The sequence below is a fragment of the Culex quinquefasciatus genome, chromosome 3 (assembly GCF_015732765.1).
Source record: "Culex quinquefasciatus strain JHB chromosome 3, VPISU_Cqui_1.0_pri_paternal, whole genome shotgun sequence".
Classification (NCBI taxonomy): Eukaryota; Metazoa; Arthropoda; class Insecta; order Diptera; family Culicidae; genus Culex; species Culex quinquefasciatus.
The window spans coordinates 89,628,407-89,651,052 of record NC_051863.1 but is presented as its reverse complement, the minus strand read 5'-3'; the positions used below and the strand labels follow the sequence as shown (position 1 = coordinate 89,651,052).

General features: G+C 46.2%; 2 protein-coding genes and 1 long non-coding RNA gene across 3 annotated transcripts; 1 reads left to right on the top strand and 2 right to left on the bottom strand.

Moving 5' to 3' along the window:
* Positions 1 to 10,101: 10,101 nt before the first annotated feature.
* LOC119770731 lies at positions 10,102 to 11,018 on the bottom strand. Its single transcript, XR_005278968.1, has 3 exons — positions 10,911 to 11,018; positions 10,707 to 10,840; positions 10,102 to 10,304 (listed from the first exon to the last, which is right to left on the bottom strand). It is a non-coding gene; the product is annotated as an uncharacterized LOC119770731 (long non-coding RNA).
* Positions 11,019 to 16,014: 4,996 nt separating this feature from the next.
* On the top strand, positions 16,015 to 19,152 carry LOC119769053. Its single transcript, XM_038260946.1, has one exon. The coding sequence runs from the start codon at positions 16,015 to 16,017 to the stop codon at positions 19,150 to 19,152; it is 3,138 nt and encodes a 1,045-aa protein (XP_038116874.1).
* Positions 19,153 to 21,169: 2,017 nt separating this feature from the next.
* On the bottom strand, positions 21,170 to 22,034 carry LOC119770691. The gene is made up of 2 exons (XM_038266024.1): positions 21,789 to 22,034; positions 21,170 to 21,730 (listed from the first exon to the last, which is right to left on the bottom strand). The coding sequence occupies exons 1-2, from the start codon at positions 22,005 to 22,007 to the stop codon at positions 21,596 to 21,598; spliced, it is 354 nt and encodes a 117-aa protein (XP_038121952.1). The 5' UTR covers positions 22,008 to 22,034; the 3' UTR covers positions 21,170 to 21,595.
* Between the last annotated feature and the right edge of the window lie 612 nt (positions 22,035 to 22,646).

Here is a 22,646-nt window from a genome sequence, read left to right as displayed (position 1 = left end):
CTAAGCCCCCCCCCTCCCCTCCTTTCCCCACAGATCGTGACATACTTTATGGATGACACCTAACTTGCCGAACAAAATATAACCTCGTATTTATGACTGCAAAACATTATTAATGCTGATGTGTAAACAAGCTGCTCACTTCAGTTTGTGTTTACATTAGTAACGAGCAGGAAAGTTTGTTTATACATTGGCATTGGCCCATTTACATTGTTTTGCCTGAAGTATAGCATATTGTTTGTAATTATTTGGTAATTATTTTATTTTATTTTTTTACTGCGTCAAATTTCATGAATCCACAACTTCAAAAGTAATAATAATGTTATGAAAACTCACGAGTAATAAAGTAGTATTTGTTATTACTACCTGTTGCTATTAATCAATCGAGTTAAGCAATTAATTATTAATTCCAAAATAATAAAACTTTACTGCAATTTTTGTGCAGACGTTGTTTGTGAACGCCCCTCACGCAAAATCCAGATAACACAGATGTAAAATTTGACACAGATCGCCCAAAACCTGGAATACACAGAATCTGTGTAAAAGCCTTGTACACAGATCTGTGTTCAGGCGTTGTCTGTCAAATCTGTGTTAATTTCCAACCAGCAATCTGTGTAAAATTTTACTCAGATCTGGGTATTTTTTTCCCCAGATTTTTTTTTTGTTTTTTAGAGAACCAAAAACACGATTTTAAATCGATTTTGGAAAGAAAACAAGATTAATTTACGTTTATTAATCTAATGAATATGCTTAAAGTAATTGTTGGCCATATTTGATATTTTTATGTGGTATTTGCACTGCCGGTTCTTCCACCTAGCAATCATCGTAATTTTGGGGTTCTCCCGATGTCGACGGCAAACAACATGAAAACCATTAAACTGGGATGACGTCGTAAAGTGCCACACCAAGCCGGCTTCCGGAACCTGTACCAATGGAGAATATCGTTTCAAGAGAACCTTGCCGGACCACTAACAAACGAAAAAAACAAAGTTAGGTTAGGTTTTCAGATCTTCTAGATAAACTCTTACCAGGTTCCACAAACAATCGTGTCATCGGGTACTGGAGAAGTTTGGATGTTGGCCAAAGTCTGAAAAAGTATACTAATGATGAATAAAGCAAATAAGTATTTAAAGAAATTAAACTCACAAAGTTTTCAAATACCTCCAATACCGCCTGCTAAAAACTGACAACTGTTTTTTACACAGATTTGGAAGAACGGATCTTCAAAAATCTGTGTATTTTTTTTTTTGCGCGTATTGAGAAAAAATCAGTTTTGGTGATTTTCTTGTAGGGGTCTCAAAGATACGAGCGAAGTGTTTTTCAAATTCATCGTAGCAACCGTGTTGATTTTCTTTTTCCATTGTTGTCAATTTACAAAGGTTAAGAAAATTATGTTCAGGAATTCCGCCGGATGCAACGGTTCCGTGTCCTTCGCGGCAGGCATGGCGATCCTCGGTCTCCGTATCGGGTCGGATGGACGCACTGTGGCTTTGTCGGGCCGAATTGTCCCTCGTAGGTGATTCGGCGGCACTTGCCTCGGCTATTCGAGCCCACACCCGGACCACCCGATGCTAGGACTGCCAATTTAACTCCGAAGGTATCTGCCCAAGAAGCCAGTAACGCAGTGCGTTCATCTAGCCAGGGCCGAAGCTAAAAAAAAACACCAAGCCCGCCGCGAAGGCCATAGAACCGGCCCAGAAGACCGGCCAATCGCTGGCCTTTTTAATAATGTAACACAGTAAGGGGATGGGGTTGGGGGCGGTATGGTTAGGGGATCGAAGACTTTTTACACTTGAGACACTGGATGTGGCCATCGGGGAAGACGAAATTGTACTAGAGACTTGCTAGAGACAATCTGTGTGTGTGTGTGTGTGTGTGTGTGTGTGTGTGTGTGTGTGTGTGTGTGTGTGTGTGTGTGTGTGTGTGTGTGTGTGTGTGTGTGTGTGTGTGTGTGTGTGTGTGTGTGTGTGTGTGTGTGTGTGTGTGTGTGTGTGTGTGTGTGTGTGTGTGTGTGTGTGTGTGTGTGTGTGTGTGTGTGTGTGTGTGTGTGTGTGTGTGTGTGTGTGTGTGTGTGTGTGTGTGTGTGTGTGTGTGTGTGTGTGTGTGTGTGTGTGTGTGTGTGTGTGTGTGTGGTCCAATCCAATACCCGTTAACCGGTTGCAAAATTATGGGAAAGTATAGTTTGTATCAGACTTTGTATATGGCGAATGCTGATACAACTTATCTCAGTCCCGGGTATTAGGTGGTGATAGCCCTCGCTTTTTTTTTAGCCCTCGCGCTGCTTCCAACGACCCGTTTCAGAATGACAGAGCTCCTTGCAGTCCAATTCCGAGGTCGCTGGGCATTGTTCGGCCCCGCCTAAACATAGAAGCAAGCATCTGAAGGAAACTCGATCAATATTTAGACTTCCAATCCCGTCAGGCAAATCAGGGATCAGCGTGTATTTAATATGAGAAGATAACATGTTTCAACACTACGGACCAATTCACTGCTAGAGTGTAAAACCTTCTGATGGCTGACTGCTTAGCGTCCCAGACCACCAATCCAAAGGTGTGAGTTTGAATCCCACCTGATTCAATTTCGTTTTTGTTCATATTCAAAGTTTAAATTCCTGATTCCAAATTTCAAAGGTACCGACCGGGATTTGATCCCTGAACCTTCTGCTTGTGAGGCAGAAGCCGTAACCATTAAGCCACGGAGCCGGTTAACTTGCTAGAGACAATCTATATTCAAATTCAAGAAGTTCTATACGTTGCATGACCAGTTTATACTGTTTCCTAAATACGGTTCTTTATGTGGCCACCGGAGATCCTAAAACCCGTAATCAGTTTTCGTATTAATAAACTTGATGAAAATTCAACAAATTTGGATCTTCCGGTGGCCCGTATTCTGGTTCGTGCGGTGTGATTTTTCATTACTTTAGGTTTTCAGTAAAAAAAAACAAGCTTTTGTAGTTTGCACGGAACCATGTTTCTGTAAATGTTTGGGTCCATATTCCCCGTCGTCTTGCGCCTTTTAGTGCCAACAAGATCAGGCGGCTTAACCTCAGGGCATGTCCCGATAAACGTATGCCTGGGCAGCAGGTTCGCCAACGAGGGGTCCCCCCGATAAAGCCAACAACGCCCGCCACGACCTTCATTCGACGGTACGGTACAGCTTATCGCGAAGGTCGCAGATTCCGGCACCGGTACGGATGCCACTGAACCGGCCGCGAAGATCGCAGAACCGCAGATTTCGTCACCAAACATCAGTCGGCTAAAACCAACAAGCAATCGACAGCCAGCACCAAAATTCCCTAAGATTTTTTCAGATTGACAATCTACATGTTTTTTTGTCTACGCCTACTCTGTTGCCTTTTCTATAGGTTTTTCCATTGCGACGGTATCTTTCTGCGGCGATTAATTGAAGCGCAGGATTCTAATTTTTCTTGAAATTATTAATACACAGAACTGTGTAAGAAAACTACCCAGATTGTGAAAGCTGGAACTGAACAACAATCTGTGTAATTTTTTTACACAGATCTGTGTTATCTGGATTTTGCGTGCTCTCCAACAGTGCGCGAGAAACGTCAAAGCAGGCTGTGCTTAGCTTGTTTATTGTTTTGTGCTGCGCTTTGCCAATCGCGTTTGTTTTTCTGGACCGGTTCGCGAGTTAATTCTCGGTTTTCGAGGAGTTTCGAAAATTATTCCCCGGACACAGTAAATTGCGGTGCGACTTTTTGTGAATTGGTGACTGTGTGTGTTGGAAGAGGTCGGTGCTATTTGTGGACAAGTTTTTATAGAGCGAGCAAAAAGTGCTACGAACCCAGACGGATTGACGCGTCTGGGCTCTGCAGATTCCCAGCTGAAGTTCCGCGCAGCGAATGGGGAACAAACTGGAAACAGTCTGCGACGTGATGTAATCGAAAAGGTATGCCATTTGATGTTTTTGTCCTTGTAAACAAACCCGCCTAAACGGATTGGCAACCCGGCCAGCGACGCGAGTGCACGCGATCTCGTTTGGTCCTCAAATTTTTGTTTTGTGGCACGGCTTCTTTAGTGTTTTCGTCATTATTTTCGTGAATTGTAGTGACTAAGTGTGGGGCATTGCACCTGGGAGTGAAGTTGACGTGAAAAAATCGTCGATTGAAGGAAAAAAGCCATTTTTCAGTTTCGCTCAATGCTCTACTGCAACGCTAGAGCTACGCCCTCCGGCTGCGATGTTTTCTTCTGAAATTGGTGCGATGTTTAGTGCGAAAGAGAAGTGCTTCATCAAAAGTCAAAATCAGAATAGCTCGTGAAAGAAATGTTGCTCAGCGCATTCAGTGTAGGAAAGAAAGAGAATGTGGTGAAAAGGAAAAAATGTGCCAACAGTTGCAAGGAAAAACTAAATTTTATGTGGTCTGGAGTGCAGAATTTGATGGCGATGCATCATTTTGCAGCACGTTGGAAAACGCATCATTTTGCATGCTGCAATTTTGCAATTGGATGAAGCAGACAATCCGGTGAGAGTTTTCCAATTAGAAAATCTTTGGGTTTTATTTTACTCTTTTATTATTCACTTCGTAATCATCGCACTTGGTCCAAATTGTGTTGATAATTTTGTTTGCAATGATGAGAAAGAGATAAAGAGAGATAAAAACAAAACATCACAAACGTCAGCGCGTGCTGTGTTGCCTGACACTTATACTTGACAGACTTTTAAAACTTATTGATACAGTGTAACCGTTGGTTACAATTCTTGAACGAACCTTCACTTTCTAATTTAATTCCCCAACATACAACATCACACCCTACAAAGCAGCGAAGGGATTTTCGTACCGCTGCGAACAAGACCGTTCTTGACGGCGTCGCGTCGAGACGGTACACAATGGGTGGGATGGAAAATGGTGGTTTTCCCTACAGGGAAAATAGGAGGGAGAAGTCTACCTGGCTCGCCGATCCCAAAGATCGGCCTCTTTAGCTATTCAGGCGTCCGTGTGTCCGGTTGAGTGTCCGTAAGTGTCAGTGCCGTCAATTTGCGCTGAACACGTCCCGCATTCCGGAAGTGGAAGTGCACCGGCGGAAGTCAACAGTCCGCAGGACCTCAACGGCGCACGGGTTTTGGTCGGTCCAGGCCTGTGAGTGCGCAGGTGCCTTTGCCTGCATCTAAAAGTCAAAGACCGTTAGACCTCTGGCGCGGAACGCGCCATAATCGCCAAGGAGGTTCCCCTCTCGGAGAGCCCACATCGGTGGACTCCGGGGCTTGCCGATTCGTCAAAGAGGGAAGACGCCTGCCCGCGCGGAAGTCCAGCAACGCTCGCTCGACATCCGACCGCGGTTCCCAGCCCAGCAGCAGCAACAGCCTACAACCGTTACCTGCCTGCAACAATCTCCCCCTTGGGAGTTCCGGCGGCACAGTCGAGGGCGTTCCTGTGACCGGCCATCGTAGAGGAGAACGCCGAAGGCGTTCAGTCGGAGGACCAGCTGCAGCAGTACGGTACGTTGTCCCAGAGTTGCTTTACACGCCCACACCCATGCACAAATACACGCTCCAATAAAAATTATACGTTTTATTTAGAAAAGTGTGGTTCCTTGATTTATTTCCCTATCCGTATTTACCTGAATCCGCCTAGTAGTTCGTGCCGACCCTGAGTGATGAGTAGTCAGTAGCTTTGGTCTATTGTTTATTCGTCAAGCTTATGTAGACTACTTACAATTTTCTTACATACTAGATATTATTTCTATTGTACAGATTTTTTCGTAGTTCCGGTTTAGACATGTCGAAATGTATGTACTGTGAATTTTCATTATAAAAGCGCATCATTTGATTTAATGGCGAATTTTTTAAATAATTTGTTGTGTATGTAGTTATTCTAAAAAGTGGTGAATGTCTTAGAGTACGGCTTGGTTCATGAATACTATTGCGTATTACTGAAAATAATGCTGCTGACTGTATGCGTTGAGAAATAATGTCGTTGATGAAAGAGAGCATGGCAAATTTACGACGTTCTTGTAATGATTGTATGTTTATGAGCATGCTTCATACGATGGGAGAGGAAATGCAGTCCAGTTAAGTTTACGTAGTGCGTACAGTAAGAATTGTTTTTGGACAGATTCAATACGTGCTTGGTGTACGGCATAGTATGGATTCCAGACGATACTACAGTATTCCAAGAGTGGCCTGACATACGTTATATAGAGTAATTTAATAGTATACGGGTCCTGGAAGTTGAATGCAAAGCGCTTTATAAAGCCTAATGTACTTTTGCTTTGTTTATTATTGTGTTATAGTGTTCTACAAAGTTAGTTGTGAGTCTAGGATGACACCTAGATCACGTACTACTTTGCATTTTTCTACTGGTTGGTTTCCTAATAATACTGTTATGTTTGGTGTTTCATGTTTTCTGCTGAAGGCAATGGAGTTACATTTCTTTACATTCAATTGGAGTAGGCTTTTACTACACCATGTGTAGAAAAGATTAATTTCGTTTTGGAATACATGACTGTCATTGGCATTTCCTATTTCCATATACAATTTCATGTCGTCTGCATATACAAGTACGTTAATTTTTTAAGAATGAAGGAAATGTCGTTTACATACAAGATGAAAAGAAGAGGTCCTAGATGGGATCCTTGCGGAACCCCAGAGGTGACGTGAATTGATTCCGATAGTACATTTTGGAAGCGAACAATTTGTTCGCGCTTAGTCAAATATGACTTAAGCCATTCCAAAGGTTCGGTTGAATTCCAATTTTCTGCAGTTTGAAGATTAATAATGGTATGTCGATTCTGTCAAATGCCTTACTTGCCTGGGCTTTTCATGCGATTGAAATTCTGACAATAAATTAGAATTTCATTCGCATTCTGTTGTTCCGTTGAAGAAATTTTTGGAGACATACTTAAATTATTAATAGTACTTACTGCCTCTTGCGAGGGTGTCATTTCTTCTTCCGTGTTAGAAGGCGTCAATGCTTGTAAAAATTCGACGATGTAGTCGACAAGTAGAATTTGTTGGCGGTTTCGCGCGAATGCTGCAGGTATTGAAGTCTTCTAGTTGTTACATATTTCCTGTAGGTTTCAGGTCGGTGAGGGTTTGCTTAGGTGAAATTCCAATTGTTGAGTTGTATTCCATGAAGATGTTCATAAGATGTTCAGGTTCAGTAGGCAGGCCATTGGATGCAAAAAAGACATGCATGCTGGTTAGTGTTAGTCCGTCTATGCAGACGTCCGGTTTTTGGTCCTTCAGATACGCCAAGTATAGTCTGAGATTGTCATAGACTTTAATTTCGCGGAGTCTGGCCAGCAGGAAACGGCCATCGCCGACTGCAGACTGTTCAGTTAGACGTACTATGGGCGGCTTCATTGGGTCCAGACAGAACATACTGTCTGTTACTTCAGTTTGTGATGACGTTTTTGCTGGTTGCGGCGTGGTGGCGTTTAGAGGTGGGACGATTGGCGTTTTTTCCTTCCGGTAGGGGTTGATGGTTTCCCTTTTCGGAAGTTGATGAAGTTTGCATTCGATGTAGTTGGAGGTTGGCCAGAAAATTCGACCCTTGCCTGGTCTAGAAGTTCCTTGTCGGACAATTTGGTTGACGAATGAGTGAAAAAGTTGCTGCTACTTGCGTTGTCCTGGTCGAATTGATTGTCCCTTAAGTTAAAATGTGGCGTACTTGGGTTTCGGCCTGCGTCAGAGTTGCAGTTGGTCTGGTGCTGTTGCCGACGAAGATGTTGGTGTGATTGTTGTTGCTGCTGGTGTTGCTGTTGCCGGCGTTGCTGATGATGTTGTTGTGATTGTTGTTGTTGCTGGTGCTGAATTTGTTGACGATGTTTTCTGTTGCGGCGACGTGCTTTTTCGGCTTCCTTTTCCTGAAGACGGCGAGTCCGCTGCCTGGCGTCGAAGTCGGTCCAGTCTGGCTTCAAATTTTTGCTGCCGATAAGTCGCCAGCCAGATTCGATTTCCAGTACGGTTTGTTCGTTTAATTCTTCTGCCAGTGATTTTTGCCGGACTTCAATTTCATTGTCTTGCAGTTTATTGATGGATGAAGTGAGGGCCCTCACTTCATCATGGACTGCTAAAATTATGTCCGAGGGGCATTTTTCTGCTGAGGCAATTGTTTTAATTATGTCATCCCGGTGGGATGACGTAATTTCCTGGATACGGCCGAATGATTCAGCGAGTTTTTGATTTTGGTCCGAGGTGGTGTCTTCAAATGCTTTTCTGACTTCGTTTAAGGGGAAGTCCATTGCCGGTGCCTGTGTTAATACTGCCGATAGTATTCGACTTGCGATTTCTGCAGATTTCTTAATTTCTTCCTGCAGGCCTATGATTTTATTATGCAGTTCATTAAGGGCTTCTTGGTTTGTCTTGTCATTGGTCTTGATGTGAGTCAAGATCATATGACTGCCTTCTAAATGATGCTGCATTATTTTTCTAATGTCGATTTCCATATGTAGGTTATTTCGACAAAGGCTGCATATAGGAAGTACATGTAGTTGCAAGTCGTCTTCGGAGCCACGCTTGACCCCAATACAGGCTGCGTGAAATTTTCGATTACAAATGCCCGTACAGTTCCAGAGGTATTGTTGGTCGAAGGGTGAAGAGCACGTCGGCACATAGCACTGCATTTTGCTTACGTTTGTTAATAAGTGCACACGCGACGCGCGACAAAAAAAATAAATATGTTTACGTTTACGTTTGTGGACTGGGTCAGTGAAGGTAAATAAAAATAAAGTGTAGAGCGAATTAAAAAACGCGTCCGTCCGGTAAAAAGACTCAACTGCAACTACTGGTCTACGACTACTTTTGAGTTGATGGTCTTTTGTCCTGGAAAGGACTGAGCTAGCCGTCCTTGATAACTGACCAAAGTCATTAGTTTCAATTGGCTTCCTAGCGGAAAGTTCAGCGAAAAGCGATTCAGGTTTACCGGCGGGTTAAAAATCTAAGGATTTCTCCTTCGGGAGGTGGCAGGAATCCGTACTTTCAGTACGGCTTTCTCCATCTGCACACTATCCCTCTCCTGTGGAATATTTGTGTTAGTGCCCCCCAAAAGGGCTTAAAACGATTGAGAGTTATTGCCCCTACGCAATACTTTCCATAACCGTTGAAAGCAACGAAAAATTCGTGGTTTTGGGCAATTTGTGTTTGTCGCGAGCCGATTGAAATGAAACATAAAACATAAAGATCGTGAACCCTCACATACACCTGAACACAATAACAAGACAGCACAATGCACAATTACCCATCCCCGGATTGACGATGAAAGATAATTAAACATTTACGACTATTACGCTGCGCGCTGGGCGAACAAAATCACACACAATGACGAGAAAAAAACAATACACGATAATGACGAATTTGACGAACAAAGTGGAATGGCAAGAAGTGGAGTACGACGCGGATTGCTCGGACGTCGAAGGACTGTCCACGATGCCTTGTCCCGTCGCTCCCGGCCATCAGAACTACCCGATCAATTCGGTGATTAATGACCTGACATTTAGTTTGGAGTTCTGCGAGCAGCTTCGGGGGAACGGAGAATTGGTACCGGCAGATATCGTGAAGATTAGCCGGGCCATGCAAACGTTTCTCCGGGAGTTGAGCGCAGTGCTTGAAGTGGTGTCCTCTCGGCACACCCAGGCTAAGTTAGCCAAAGACCCGGTCACAGAACGGCAACACACCGAGAAGTTGGTGGTTCCGAGTGCTGTGGCCGTGGAAAATGAACAGCCGAACGGAGGTTCGGTCTCCGGGAACAAGACCCGAGAGAGGAAGACCCGTCCGAAGACGGTAACCTTCTGTGTCGGCCCGCCCTCCAGGAGAATCGGCGGCACCAAGATACGGAATCAGAAAGAGACGGTGAGGTCGTCTGACTCGGCCTACGGAAGTTCGCCGGGGAATCGACCGAAGTCCGCCGAAGCTTCCGTAGTGAAGCATAAGGCGCGACATAAAAAGCATAAATCTGAACCCACGGAACTTATGGAATTTAAACCTGCGAAACGAAACAAGGAAATGGAATCGGAAATCAAGAAAGTACGAAGAATATTCCAAGGAATGTTGGACGGAACTCTTGTGGAAATGAACCCACAGCTCCTAATGATGAAGAAGAAGGTTTCGGACTTGCTTAAGATTAATCCGGACTTCTCTCTGATGGAGTTAGTGGACGAATCTTTAGAACAACTTTATTGAGAATTAATTTACAGGTCCTGAAATCTTCCTTTCCGGAACTGGTGAAGCTGACTGAGGGCCGATTGACCGCAGAAGTTGGCGAGGGATTATTTCTATCCTCGGAACTCTCTGTTGGTTCGTCTCGAAGACCCAGTGAACCGTTCCGGGAATGTGTTGATGATGGTCACCTGTAAATAGAAAGAAAATGAAATTTATAAATTTAAACCGTACTATGAATGTATTGTGTTGTGAAAATTTATTTATTTTTATGTTGTGAATTTGTCAAACATTTGCTCAAAGACTGATGGATTAAGTTCCCAGTCGTAAAACGAACATAATTGCTCACAAAGCACACCTAAGTTGGCAGTCCATAGCTGCGCTGGCGGCTCAGTGGACGACGAAGGGGTTATCCGAAGTGCCCTCCGTCCGAGCACCGTCCGCAGAGCGGCAGCGAGGGGACTGACCAACGGCCGCAGTGCCAGACCAAGAATGGTCAAAATTGAATAGTGGTTACGATACCTAAATCACCACTAATTTACGATCATGAATGATCGTTTTAAATCGATTTTTTAAAGTGTACACTAGCTTACCTGTTGTCTCTTGCGCCGTCAAGATGGCTTCATGGTAAATCCCGGGATTTTTGGGAGTTTCTGCAGTCCACTCTTCCTTGGCAAGAGTGCGCACTGGCAGCAAAAGGTCCCCACCATTCACAGCCTTAATTGTGCTGAAAAATGAATGAAAAATTCTACGAAGATGTTCTTCGTTGTATTGTTTACAAATACCATGGTACTTACCTCAATATATTGTCCGTAAACGACTAAAAACGCCGAGAATACCACTCGCGCGATTGAAAAATTGTCGCCCAAACTGATGAATCACGCAAACGTAAACATGCGATGACAGTTCGGCGATGTGACAGTAGTGACGTTTTGGCATCTGTCATCTGCAGAGACAGTTTGCTGCAGGGGTCAACTTTTTGTTGATTCACCCCTCACCGATCGAATGTGATCTAATTTGTATAGACTTTTGCACGTGTTTATTATGCTGGCCAGCAACAAAATAGAGTTGTCTACCCAAACTTTCGGGATGATTTTAAACTTTTATTTTGATTTGGTTTAAATGTTTTTCGTTAATTTATTATTTTAATTTGTTGTAAATAGTGCATGTTTTGAATGTTTATTATGTATTCTTGGGATGTTTTGTGGAGGTTCATGATCTCGCGCGTCTTAAAGATAGTGTACCTGAGAATTGTAGGTTTATTTGTCCACACCCACGAATCTAGTAGAAGCCGACGGCGGTTATGTAAAGCATTCATGTAAAAAAAATGCGAAACCTCGTCGTGCTTTCACATTTTTTTCACCGGGGTGGTGGATAGTGTAACCGTTGGTTACAATTCTTGAACGAACCTTCACTTTCTAATTTAATTCCCCAACATACAACATCACACCCTACAAAGCAGCGAAGGGATTTTCGTACCGCTGCGAACAAGACCGTTCTTGACGGCGTCGCGTCGAGACGGTACACAATGGGTGGGATGGAAAATGGTGGTTTTCCCTCCAGGGAAAATAGGAGGGAGAAGTCTACCTGGCTCGCCGATCCCAAAGATCGGCCTCTTTTGCTATTCAGGCGTCCGTGTGTCCGGTTGAGTGTCCGTAAGTGTCAGTGCCGTCAATTTGCGCTGAACACGTCCCGCATTCCGGAAGTGGAAGTGCACCGGCGGAAGTCAACAGTCCGCAGGACCTCAACGGCGCACGGGTTTTGGTCGGTCCAGGCCTGTGAGTGCGCAGGTGCCTTTGCCTGCATCTAAAAGTCAAAGACCGTTAGACCTCTGGCGCGGAACGCGCCATAATCGCCAAGGAGGTTCCCCTCTCGGCGAGCCCACATCGGTGGACTCCGGGGCTTGCCGATTCGTCAAAGAGGGAAGACGCCTGCCCGCGCGGAAGTCCAGCAACGCTCGCTCGACATCCGACCGCGGTTCCCAGCCCAGCAGCAGCAACAGCCTACAACCGTTACCTGGCTGCAACAATCTCCCCCTTGGGAGTTCCGGCGGCACAGTCGAGGGCGTTCCTGTGACCGGCCATCGTAGAGGAGAACGCCGAAGGCGTTCAGTCGGAGGACCAGCTGCAGCAGTACGGTACGTTGTCCCAGAGTTGCTTTACACGCCCACACCCATACACAAATACACGCTCCAATAAAAATTATACGTTTTATTTAGCAAAGTGTGGTTCCTTGATTTATTTCCCTATCCGTATTTACCTGAATCTGCCTAGTAGTTCGTGCCGACCCTGAGTGATGAGTAGTCAGTAGCTTTGGTCTACGACTACTTTTGAGTTGATGGTCTTTTGTCCTGGAAAGGACTGAGCTAGCCGTCCTTGATAACTGACCAAAGTCATTAGTTTCAACAGATATGTGATTGAGTAAAAGCGGTAAAAGTAGTTTAGCATTGAACGGAATATTTAAAGAAATATCTATTGAGCTGTCTTTTTTCGTATTTGTAAATTTTTATGCAAAATGTATAAACAAAGTTACTGTATTCATTTGGATTCGATATCTTGCGTTGCATCAATCGAAGAGGTACCTGATTTGGCCCCTCTCTCTCTCTCTCTCTCTCTCTCTCTCTCTCTCTCTCTCTCTCTCTTTCTTTCTCTTAGAAATAAAACTCAAATCGGTATTTTTATACTCTTTGTTCTATTGCGCCGGTTATTTACATTATTTTCATTTATTTTTTGTATCGTGTAATTGTTTGAGTCTGTCGCGCACCTTTTTTTTATCTTTTTTGCGTCTTTGATAATAGTTTTCACACAAATGAAAAAAAAAATCAATCCTCCCTTCCTCGAGTGTCATTTCTATCGTAACGCTAATACATATTTTGAGTAGTTGAAAAATGATATTTTTGGTCCTGTTTTTCCACAGCCGGCTGTCTAAGATAGGACCCTTCAGTAAATAAATATCAAAAATAATTAAAATGCAGTTGCCTCAACAGCCGCTTCCGATGGCTTAGCTTGCGAATAATATCAGAAACCATTTAATATGCAAATAATATATACATTTAAACGCGAACTATCTCAACAGCAGCATCCGATTGCGTGTCTTGAGAATAACTCTTCAAAACATTAAAAATTTAAATTTTAAAATTAACTAAACAAGAATTTTCTCGACAGCAGCATCCGATTGCATGCCTTGAGATTAATATTTTACCAGTTAAAATCATTTATGCCATTGGTCATATCGCTTGCTTGGGCGACTCCCAGACCTTCACCCTTCACAACTACCAACTCCACGCGATGCTTGCGCAGCCCTGTTGTTTAAATTCAATCAAGTTTGGTCAAACGGTCATTTTGATTGAGTTCCACAATAGGGTTGGGAAAAAGAGCCTGCGGTTTCGCTACCTTTTTCTAAGTAAGTTCAGCATCAACACTTCCCGTGCTCCTAATCCTTATTCCTGCCCCAGTGAATGGTGGAGATGGGAGCGGCCGGCAATGGATGGCTCTCATGGTGCTGCCTGTTCTGTTCGAGTAGAATTGGTTTTAATTCCCTTTAATCAATTTCTAAGCAACCTGGGCTGGACAATCATCACATATACATGACGAAATCCAGTCTGCAACCCGCTAAGATCACCATCTCCATGCGAATGCGAATGCGAATGTAAACAAACCTGCCTAAACGGGAATCTTTTTTCAGATCTTTCGGTTTCTGCAAGGAAATCGGGTTTCTCGGGACACGATGTGGACGGCTGCCGTCTTCAAGTACTACCTGCAGATGCTCATGAAGGTCAAAAAGTGCGCTTCCCTTGTTCCGAGGCCGTCATCTACTATAAACTTGTTCGACATGGCCAGGAAGGACACGGCCGTAGGAAAATTGACGTTGCTTTGCAAGAGGGTTTCAGCAACAGCTGGCGAGGACAATTTGATAAGTATTTGATTTTTTTTTTGTTTAAGCGTGTTGGAGTGGTCATGATTAACAACCCTGCATCTACTGTCGGGTCACCACTGTCGGGTCAACTGTGACCATCCAACGCGAGTGACCACTCTTATCACGGCTGCACGCGACCTACAGCAGCTGATCGCGGTATTGGTGATCCCGGTGATCCTCTCGCGAGATGGACGATCGTGATCGCTGATAGGACCAACACCAACAGCAGAATGCACTTTTCTGGGGTCGATGACCGCCGGGCCGGGTTGATGACCTGACCTGCCTCAACGAACGACGGGAGCAGCTGACCTGTTGCGATATTTAGTTTTAAGTTTTTTAGAACCCTCGTACCTGCAGATCGAAACGGTCGATTCTGCGCCCATCAGGCAATTTATATCTGTTTAGCGTATTTTTCAATAAATGTAGTCCTTTTTAGTTCGTGTATTTAAGTAAAAATTGTGTTTAAATTAAAGTTCTGTGTTTTACTGTGATTTCGTGTTGTTTTAATTGTGAAATCCGTAAATTCCGGAAGCCACCCTACGCACGGACTACCAACGGCCAACGAACCAGGACCGGACCAGCCAGCCCAATCCGATCCGGTCGATGCTGGGAGCCACCAGAGCTGTCGAAGGCTAAGGTTTTTATTCCGGCTCCCCAACATTCTGGTCCTGCGAACCGGATCGGACGGATCCTGGTTCGCGGGAGGAAGGACGGTTGGACGCTACATTGCCGTTTGTGGACGAGGTTCGTCGCCATTGGACTGCGGCGTGGCACGGTTCGCCATCGCTGCTGGGAACAATCAAAGCGCGCCAACGGTTTGGCCATTCATCCCTGGGACAATAGGACATTGTACCCTCAACCCGGACAACGAACTTCGCGCTTGGACATCTACGCGCCAACGTGTTGCGTTTGGTAAGTGGAACCACTACGTATATGTCCGCCGAAGCGTTCAGACATTCCCGGTACTGACACACCTCCCATCCACATCTACGCTGTGCACATTCCGCTGGAGCGAACCGCTGCGTGCGTCCCATTGGATCGAGCGAGCCATCTGCTACGCGCTGCGCGGCGAGAGCGCGTCTCCGGTCACGGTCAGCCATTTTCTGGGACATCCGGTCAGCCATTTCCTGGACCATCCGATTGCTGCGTTGCTGCCGGAGCTATCCGACTGCTGAGTTGACACACTGTTCCAGAAAGGACACCTTTTGCCCAGGTAAAATATTCTAAGCACAGTGTATGTCAGCCGAAGCGAGTCGCTACCGTGAAACTAACTCCATTTTTCGACCACACAACTCTTAACTACGCCCGAACCGGCTGGACGCCGGTGATTGCACGTGCTGTGACCACGTGGAGGTCGCTGACCATCTGCACGACTCCAAGCCGACACGCGGCGACTCCGAGGTCGCTGGAGATCTACACGACGATCTGCACGACTCCAAGAGGACATCTAACGGTGGCCACAACCGTTTGCTACCGTTCAGACCACCCGAGAAGGACGACATCAACGTGTTTGACACGTGCCAAGACGGATCGCCACGTGGACTGAAGAGGCTGCGCAACTGTTCGTTTCTACCGGTGAGTGCTAATGAATAGTATATTGCCGAAGCTAAGACGATAGAAATACACCACTGATCTAGTTCACGTTGTTTTTTGGTCGCTGCTACTGTTTCTCCAGGTGAGATACACTAGCAAAGTATATGGCTTGCCGAAGCCAAGGCACCGTTGATACTACATGCCGTTTTCCACCTCTTCTTCGCACACCCACGCATTCAATTTGAGCTGCCCACTTGACCGCTAAGGACATTTTGGTTTGACGTCTCGAGCTACCTGGTGCTTCCGGTTCTGATTGAACTCCCAACTGCTTTGGGTACGATCAGTTACTGCTAAAAGTAAGTAATTTGCTACAGCAGTATATGTTCTTGCCGAAGCCAGGACGAAACGGAATACTACAGCACCACACTTTTTCGCTTTACATTCTCTGACGTCATGGCACCCCGGAAGTCCTTGTTAGGACCGACGCTGAAGGCGTTGACCGTTAAATACCAAGAGTTACAAGCAGCGCTCAATGACATCTTCAAATTTGCTGATAAAGTTAAGGCGGAAACAACCGCTTCCCAGGTGAGTGTGCGCTTGGAAAGTCTCAACAAGCTGTGGGATGTTTTGTGCACTACCTTGGTGGAAATCAAATCCCACAAAGACTACAACCCTGAGGATGACCCTACCTACAAAAAGGACCGCGAAACGTTGACTGAAGGCTATTACCGAGTAAAATCCCTTCTACTGGACAAGCTGAAGGAACGACAGGAAGTTCCTTGTGAACCGACCCACAACGACACGATTGTTGGGGGGACTGATCACGCCCGTTTGCCTCAGATCAAGCTTCCTATGTTCAAGGGGAACATCGACGAGTGGCTGAGTTTTCGTGACTTGTTCCTCTCACTCATCCACTGGAAGTCTGACCTACCGGATGTGGAAAAGTTCCACTACCTAAAGAATTGTCTTGACGACAAGCCCAAGAGGATCATCAGTGGACTTTCAACCACGTCGGTCAACTGCAAGCTGGCATGGGATCGTTTGCAGAGGTACTACAACAACCACAAGGTTCTTAAGCAGCGACTGGTGCAATCGTTGTTTACCCTTCCAACCCTCGCCGAGGAATCTGCCACCGATCTGCATTCCCTCGTTGACGAGTTCGAGCGTGTTCTGAACACCCTCGATCAGGTGGTCTCACCCGTTGACTACAAGGATCTTCTGCTGGTTAATTTACTCGTTACGCGTCTGGATCCTGTTACGCGTCGCGCATGGGAGGAAGTATCTACGGCGAAAGATTTGGTTAGAGATTCGCTAGGTGATTTTGCAGATGATTCAAGGGAGGAATCTGCTAACGACACGACGAAGGACACGTTGAAGGACTTGTGCGATTTCCTAAACCGACGCATTCGAGTTTTGGAGAGTTTGCCACCGAAAACTGTGAACAATCGGGCTGTTCAACACCAACAACAACAGTACGTTCCCAAATCCAAGGCAAAAAAGGTTAGTCACAGTACGGTGCAACATGCTGGCTACACGTGCGTGGCTTGTAAGGACAACCACTTACTCTACCAGTGTTCTGCATTCCAACGGTTGGCGGTGTCGGAGAGGGACGCATTACTCAAGACGCATGCCCTCTGTCGCAACTGCTTCAGAACTGGTCACCAAGCCAAAAACTGCACGTCCAAGTACAGTTGCAGGAACTGCAAGGGTCGGCACCATACTTTGGTATGCTTTCAACAACAACCGGAAAGGGACAACGCGGTGACGGCACTCGCGGTTGCAGGAAGCAACAACCCTTCCAACTCCAAGGAAACCCAAGGTCCGACAACATCACACGTGGCAAACATGGCAGCCACGAACCCATCCGTATCAGGCGCAGCAACCCAAGCTGCATCCCAAGTGCTGTTGGCTACAGCAGTGCTCATTATCGAGGACGATGATGGCAATCGGTACCCTGCTCGCGCACTCCTCGACTCGGGGTCGGAGAGTAACTTCATATCAGAGCGACTGGCGCAGCTGATGAAGGTCACGCGAGAAAAGGTGGACATTTCCGTGCTAGGAATCGGTCAATCTGGCACAAAGGTTAAGCACAAGATTCACGCAACGGTGCGGTCTCGGTTATCCAACTTCGAGCGAGACATGAACTTCTTGGTGCTCTCGAAGGTTACGGTCAATCTGCCAACAACAATAATCGCAACAAATGGATGGTCGATTCCGGACGGAATTGAATTGGCAGATCCAGCATTCTTCCAGTCCAAGAAGGTGGACATCGTCCTTGGCATTGAATGCTTTTTCGAGTTCTTTGAAACCGGTCGAAGAATTCCCCTGGGAGACAATCTACCAGCGCTGAACGAGTCGGTGTTCGGCTGGGTGGTATCCGGTGGTCTCTCGGTTCCATGCAACTCCACGCAGGTGAAGTGCAACGTGTCAACCTCAGAGAAGATGGAAACTCTGATGGCACGGTTCTGGTCGGCTGAAGACGTCGGTTTGGACGACGCGTTCTCTCCCGCTGAAAGGCGCTGCGAAGAGAGCTTCCAACACACGGTTCAACGGTTATCCGACGGTCGGTATTCCGTTTCCATGCCTAAGGTCGAAGGTGGAATCTCCAGGTTGGGCGAATCCAAGGAAATTGCGTTGCGACGGCTGCACGCAACCGAGCGCAGACTGGCAAGGGACGCCAATTGGCGGAAACAGTATACAGATTTCATGGACGAATATCTGGAACTGGGTCACATGTCCAAGGTCGAAGAAACAACTCCAACCCAGGTCAACCGGTGTTTTCTACCGCACCATCCGGTGGTCAAGGAGGCCAGTACCACCACCAAATGCAGAGTTGTTTTCGACGCTTCTTGTAAAACATCTTCTGGAGTCGCACTGAACGATGTGTTGCTGGCAGGGCCGGTAATCCAAGAAGATTTGCGCTCTATCATTCTGCGGAGTCGGATCAAGCCGGTTATGCTTGTGTCTGACGTAGAGAAGATGTTCCGTCAGATCATGGTCCACCCAGAGGAACGGCCATTGCAATCCATTCTGTGGCGTTTTCCTCCGGACGAGGAAGTTGGCATCTACGAGCTGAAAACCGTCACTTACGGCACCAAGCCCGCTCCATTTCTCGCAACCAGAACGCTAAAACAACTAGCGACGGATGATGGACCTCGATTTCCGCTTGCTGCACGGGCAGTCAACCAAGACACCTACATGGATGACGTCATCACCGGAGCTGAGGACGTGCAGTCAGCAATCGAACTTCGGAAGCAGCTAGACGAGATGATGCTACGAGGCGGTTTCAAGCTTAGGAAATGGGCATCAAATCGACAGGAAGTGCTAGCTGGGATTGCTGAGGAAAACCTAGCGATTAGCATGGAGGAAATCAACCTTGACACGGACCCTGGAGTGAAAACTCTTTGTCTCACATGGATGCCGAAAACGGACACGCTAAAGTTCCAGTTCAACATTCCCGATTTGGACAAGGTGCTGCTAGGACCGGTCATCGTAACGGCCAAGATTTTCATGCAATCTCTGTGGACGTTGCTGAACCCGAACGGAGAACGTTTGGATTGGGATGAGGCGGTACTTGAAATGGTGGGGTAGGTCTGGAGGAGATTTCATTCACAGCTCGCTTTGCTCAATGAACTTCGCATCACTCGTTGCGTCATCTGCCCTGAAGTATTTAAGATGGAATTGCACTTCTTTTCTGACGCATCTGAGAAGGCCTTTGGAAGCGGTGCGTATTTGAAAAGCGAAGATCTAAAGGACAGGATATCCGTGAACTTGCTCACATCCAAAACCAAGGTGGCACCGTTGAAGAGCCAAGCGATGCCAAGATTGGAATTACGCGGTGGCGTTTTGTCTGCTGAACTCAACTTTCAAATTCTGCAATCGCTGAAGATCAAAATTCCAACCTTTTTCTGGGTCGACGCCATGTGCGTGTTGTACTGGCTACAATCACCACCATCAACATGGGTCACATTCGTCGCCAATAGGGTGGCCAAGATTCAAGCTCTCACGGAAGGCTGTGTCTGGGGACACGTGCCTGGAGTTGAAAACCCCGCAGATTTCCTGTCACGTGGAGTCATGCCAGCAGATCTCATCGACTTGGTACCATTCTGGAAACCAGGCTGGGTAAAGAAGACGAAAGAGCAACGCCAACCACAACCGAAGATCGTGACGACGGAAGAAGCAGAAGAACACAGCAAAAAAAGATGTAAAATGCCTGCATGTAAAAGCGTGTCGTGTAATTATTTTGGTGTAATATTACAAAAATATCATGGAACGCCGCTGCGATTTTTGTCAAACACTGTTTACACTCGAAATGTGTAATTTCACGAAAATTTATGTTTAATATCACTAGTGCGGTTAGCGTCTCAATTCTAGCTGTCAAAAATGGTTAGTCTTCAGAAGTTTACCTCTTCCGACAGTTGAAAAAGAAACTTTTACGCAAATAACAGTTGTGCAAAGTGATCAAAACCGGATCCACCGTCGCTTGAAACTGGAGCACAAAACGAGCGAATGCAAAGGAACCTACCACCATGCACGGTGACCGATCCGGTTGAATTCGAGTGGGACGCGTTGGTCAACGTGCTCGAGGGTGTCCTCTCGCAAATTCTCATGGTGACCGAGCGGTCATCTGTCGCAGGTGAACTGTACTTGATCGAGGAATTGCTCAAATACCTCTCAAACTCCAACGACCCGCTGATCCTGTCCGTGCTGCTGTTCTGCATTTCTTCACTTTTCGTGTTCCGCAGCATGTCATCCTGCCAGATCACGGCAGCCGTGTCAGGCGTCCAGCTACTACCACTGATCCTGGACAATGTATCCCAAGCGTTCGTGTTCCAACTCCCGGACGAAACCCGCTCTGTTTCCGTGAAGAATCTGGGCCGATCATCAAAAACGCACACAGATCGACTTTGTCGGCTTCAACAAACCGCCCATCGCAGCAACCTCGGGCGTTGCAAACTCATCTGCGGTCAGATTGTCAACGCGCTCAACCTCATCCCGGGTGTCATCAACACGCAGAAAAATAAGGCATATTTGAATCAACAAAATGTTTTGTTGATTTGAAAATCATGATTTTTGTTGAATCAACGCTAAACGTCAAAACAGCTTTTTCAAAACATCAAAATACTTTTGTGGAATAGAGAAAATCAAGGTTTGTTTCAACGCAAAATCGGCGTTGATTATATTCAACAAAAAATTTGTTGATTCAAACCTCGTACAGGCTGATTCTACATTTTTCTGCGTGAAGCTATCCGGACCGCAGCACGCGCGGTGGCTGTGTACTTCTCTTCGCTTTTCAACGTACCGCGAGTTCAAGAAAAGCTGATGTCGTCATGCAAGTGGCCGGCTTCAAGACAGCGGTCCAGTAGATCGGGAACTTAATCACCAAACTCGTGGCAACATCTGTTCACGGGCGAAGTAGACCACCGTCCCGATCCAGGCAAGCTGGGCGAGGCGGAAAACGACAAGAGTGAGGACGGCAAGTAGGACGAGAGCATGAACAACACGACGAAGCTGGGTACGCTGAATCGGCCGAGACGACGACGACGACAAAGTCCGCCGCCAAGAAAAAAGTACGTGCCTCAGTGTCCATCAAGTTTAACCCGGATTAGGTTTTGATTGTTTTTTTTTTTTTTTCAATTTTAATTTGATTTAAACCTTTATATTATTCTAGGTCGCTTCAACGCTCAAGGCGCGCGTCGTCAACAAGGCCAAGGCCGCGATAGCCGCCATTAAGGACATTGCGAGCACGCCATCGCCGAAGCGCAAGCGAAAAATAAACGGTTCCGGCGACGTGTCAACGCAGTCGCGCAACATTCAAGACCCAAATTTGAAGTTTGGCTTCCTCGTGCTCGACATTATGGTCTGCGGTATCTTCAAGACCCTGCTCAACTCGGGACACAGGAGGCGGGCGCAAAGGTTATGACATGCCTTCGAACGTGATCGAGATCACGGACGTGACTTTCTTGTGCGTTTGTAGATCCGCAGGTCGCGATCAATGTAAGGGACTTCTTTCAGTGATTCCAGTTGCTACAAATTACAGCTGGTGTTCGGCAACTGTGGCGTCATTTCGGTCAACCTCATCGACAAGGGCTACGTGGAGATGACCGGTGTTGCCCCGGAAACGTCGCAGGACATCGTCGAAGAGATCATATTCAAAGGAGGCCGGTACCTGGAAGCACAAGTAAGCGTTAAACGTGGCCCTCGCGTCAACCCAGATTTTGACTTGCTTTTTTTGTCACGACCAAACACGAGGGCACGCTGAACATCCTGGCCGGCTGCGATTGCTGTTCGAAAAGTGCCAGACCTGCTTCGAAGCCATCTCGCGCAACTCGTTCTACCTCGGGAACGTGGGCAACGCGACCAAGATTTACCTGGTGCTGCAGATAATTCACGGCGTGACGCTGGCCGGCATCGCGGAGCGGCTGAAAGAATCGATGATGCAGCATGTAGCAGTCGCGGCTGCGAATGTGGTTGGATCAACCCTCAGGACGGTCTCTGCTGCGGATCTCACCATCCACATCGTGTTGTTTTTTGTCCAGGATTAGCACGGATCTCGGTTCGTCCATCAGATGCTGTAATGGGAAACGGTGCGTTCGAGTTCGACAATTATGTCATCCAGAAGTACTTCGCCCGAGCAAACCTTCATCCCCAGCTGCCATCGATGGCCCCAAAAAAGCATTCCAGCCGAGCAGCAGCAGAAAATTGTTCGCAAGTTGGACGGCCAGTTTCTTGAATGCGACAAGGACCAAATCGGCAACCACTTCGGGCAAAAGAGCATTGAGTGAAAAATTCAAATTCATCAAATTGTAAAAAAGACACTATCTAACTAATTAAGTTTAAGTTTAAGAGAAAATTATAATCAATAAATAAGATCGAGAATAAAAATTTCGTTTGTTTATGTTTGACATGACATTTCTAGGTAGAAACCAATTCGATATCTACCCCTGGTCCCAAAAATGGGGTCTGTGTAATATTACACAGTTTTGGGTGTACATTCATGGATGTAATTTTAAACGTTTTTTCACAAAGGTGATGTGCATGCTTTTTGATGCGATTTTACCATCGGATTTTTTTCTGTGAAGAGC

Excerpts from the sequence above, each read along its gene's own strand:
- LOC119769053 (XM_038260946.1), top strand. The coding sequence starts at position 16,015 with ATGGCACCCCGGAAGTCCTTGTTAGGACCGACGCTGAAGGCGTTGACC.
- LOC119770691 (XM_038266024.1), bottom strand. The coding sequence starts at position 22,007 with ATGCTGCATCATCGATTCTTTCAGCCGCTCCGCGATGCCGGCCAGCGT. Across the intron at positions 21,731-21,788 it reads GTTTGGTCGTGACAAAAAAA|GTACCGGCCTCCTTTGAATA; the intron begins GCAAGTCAAAAT and ends TTGTGCTTCCAG.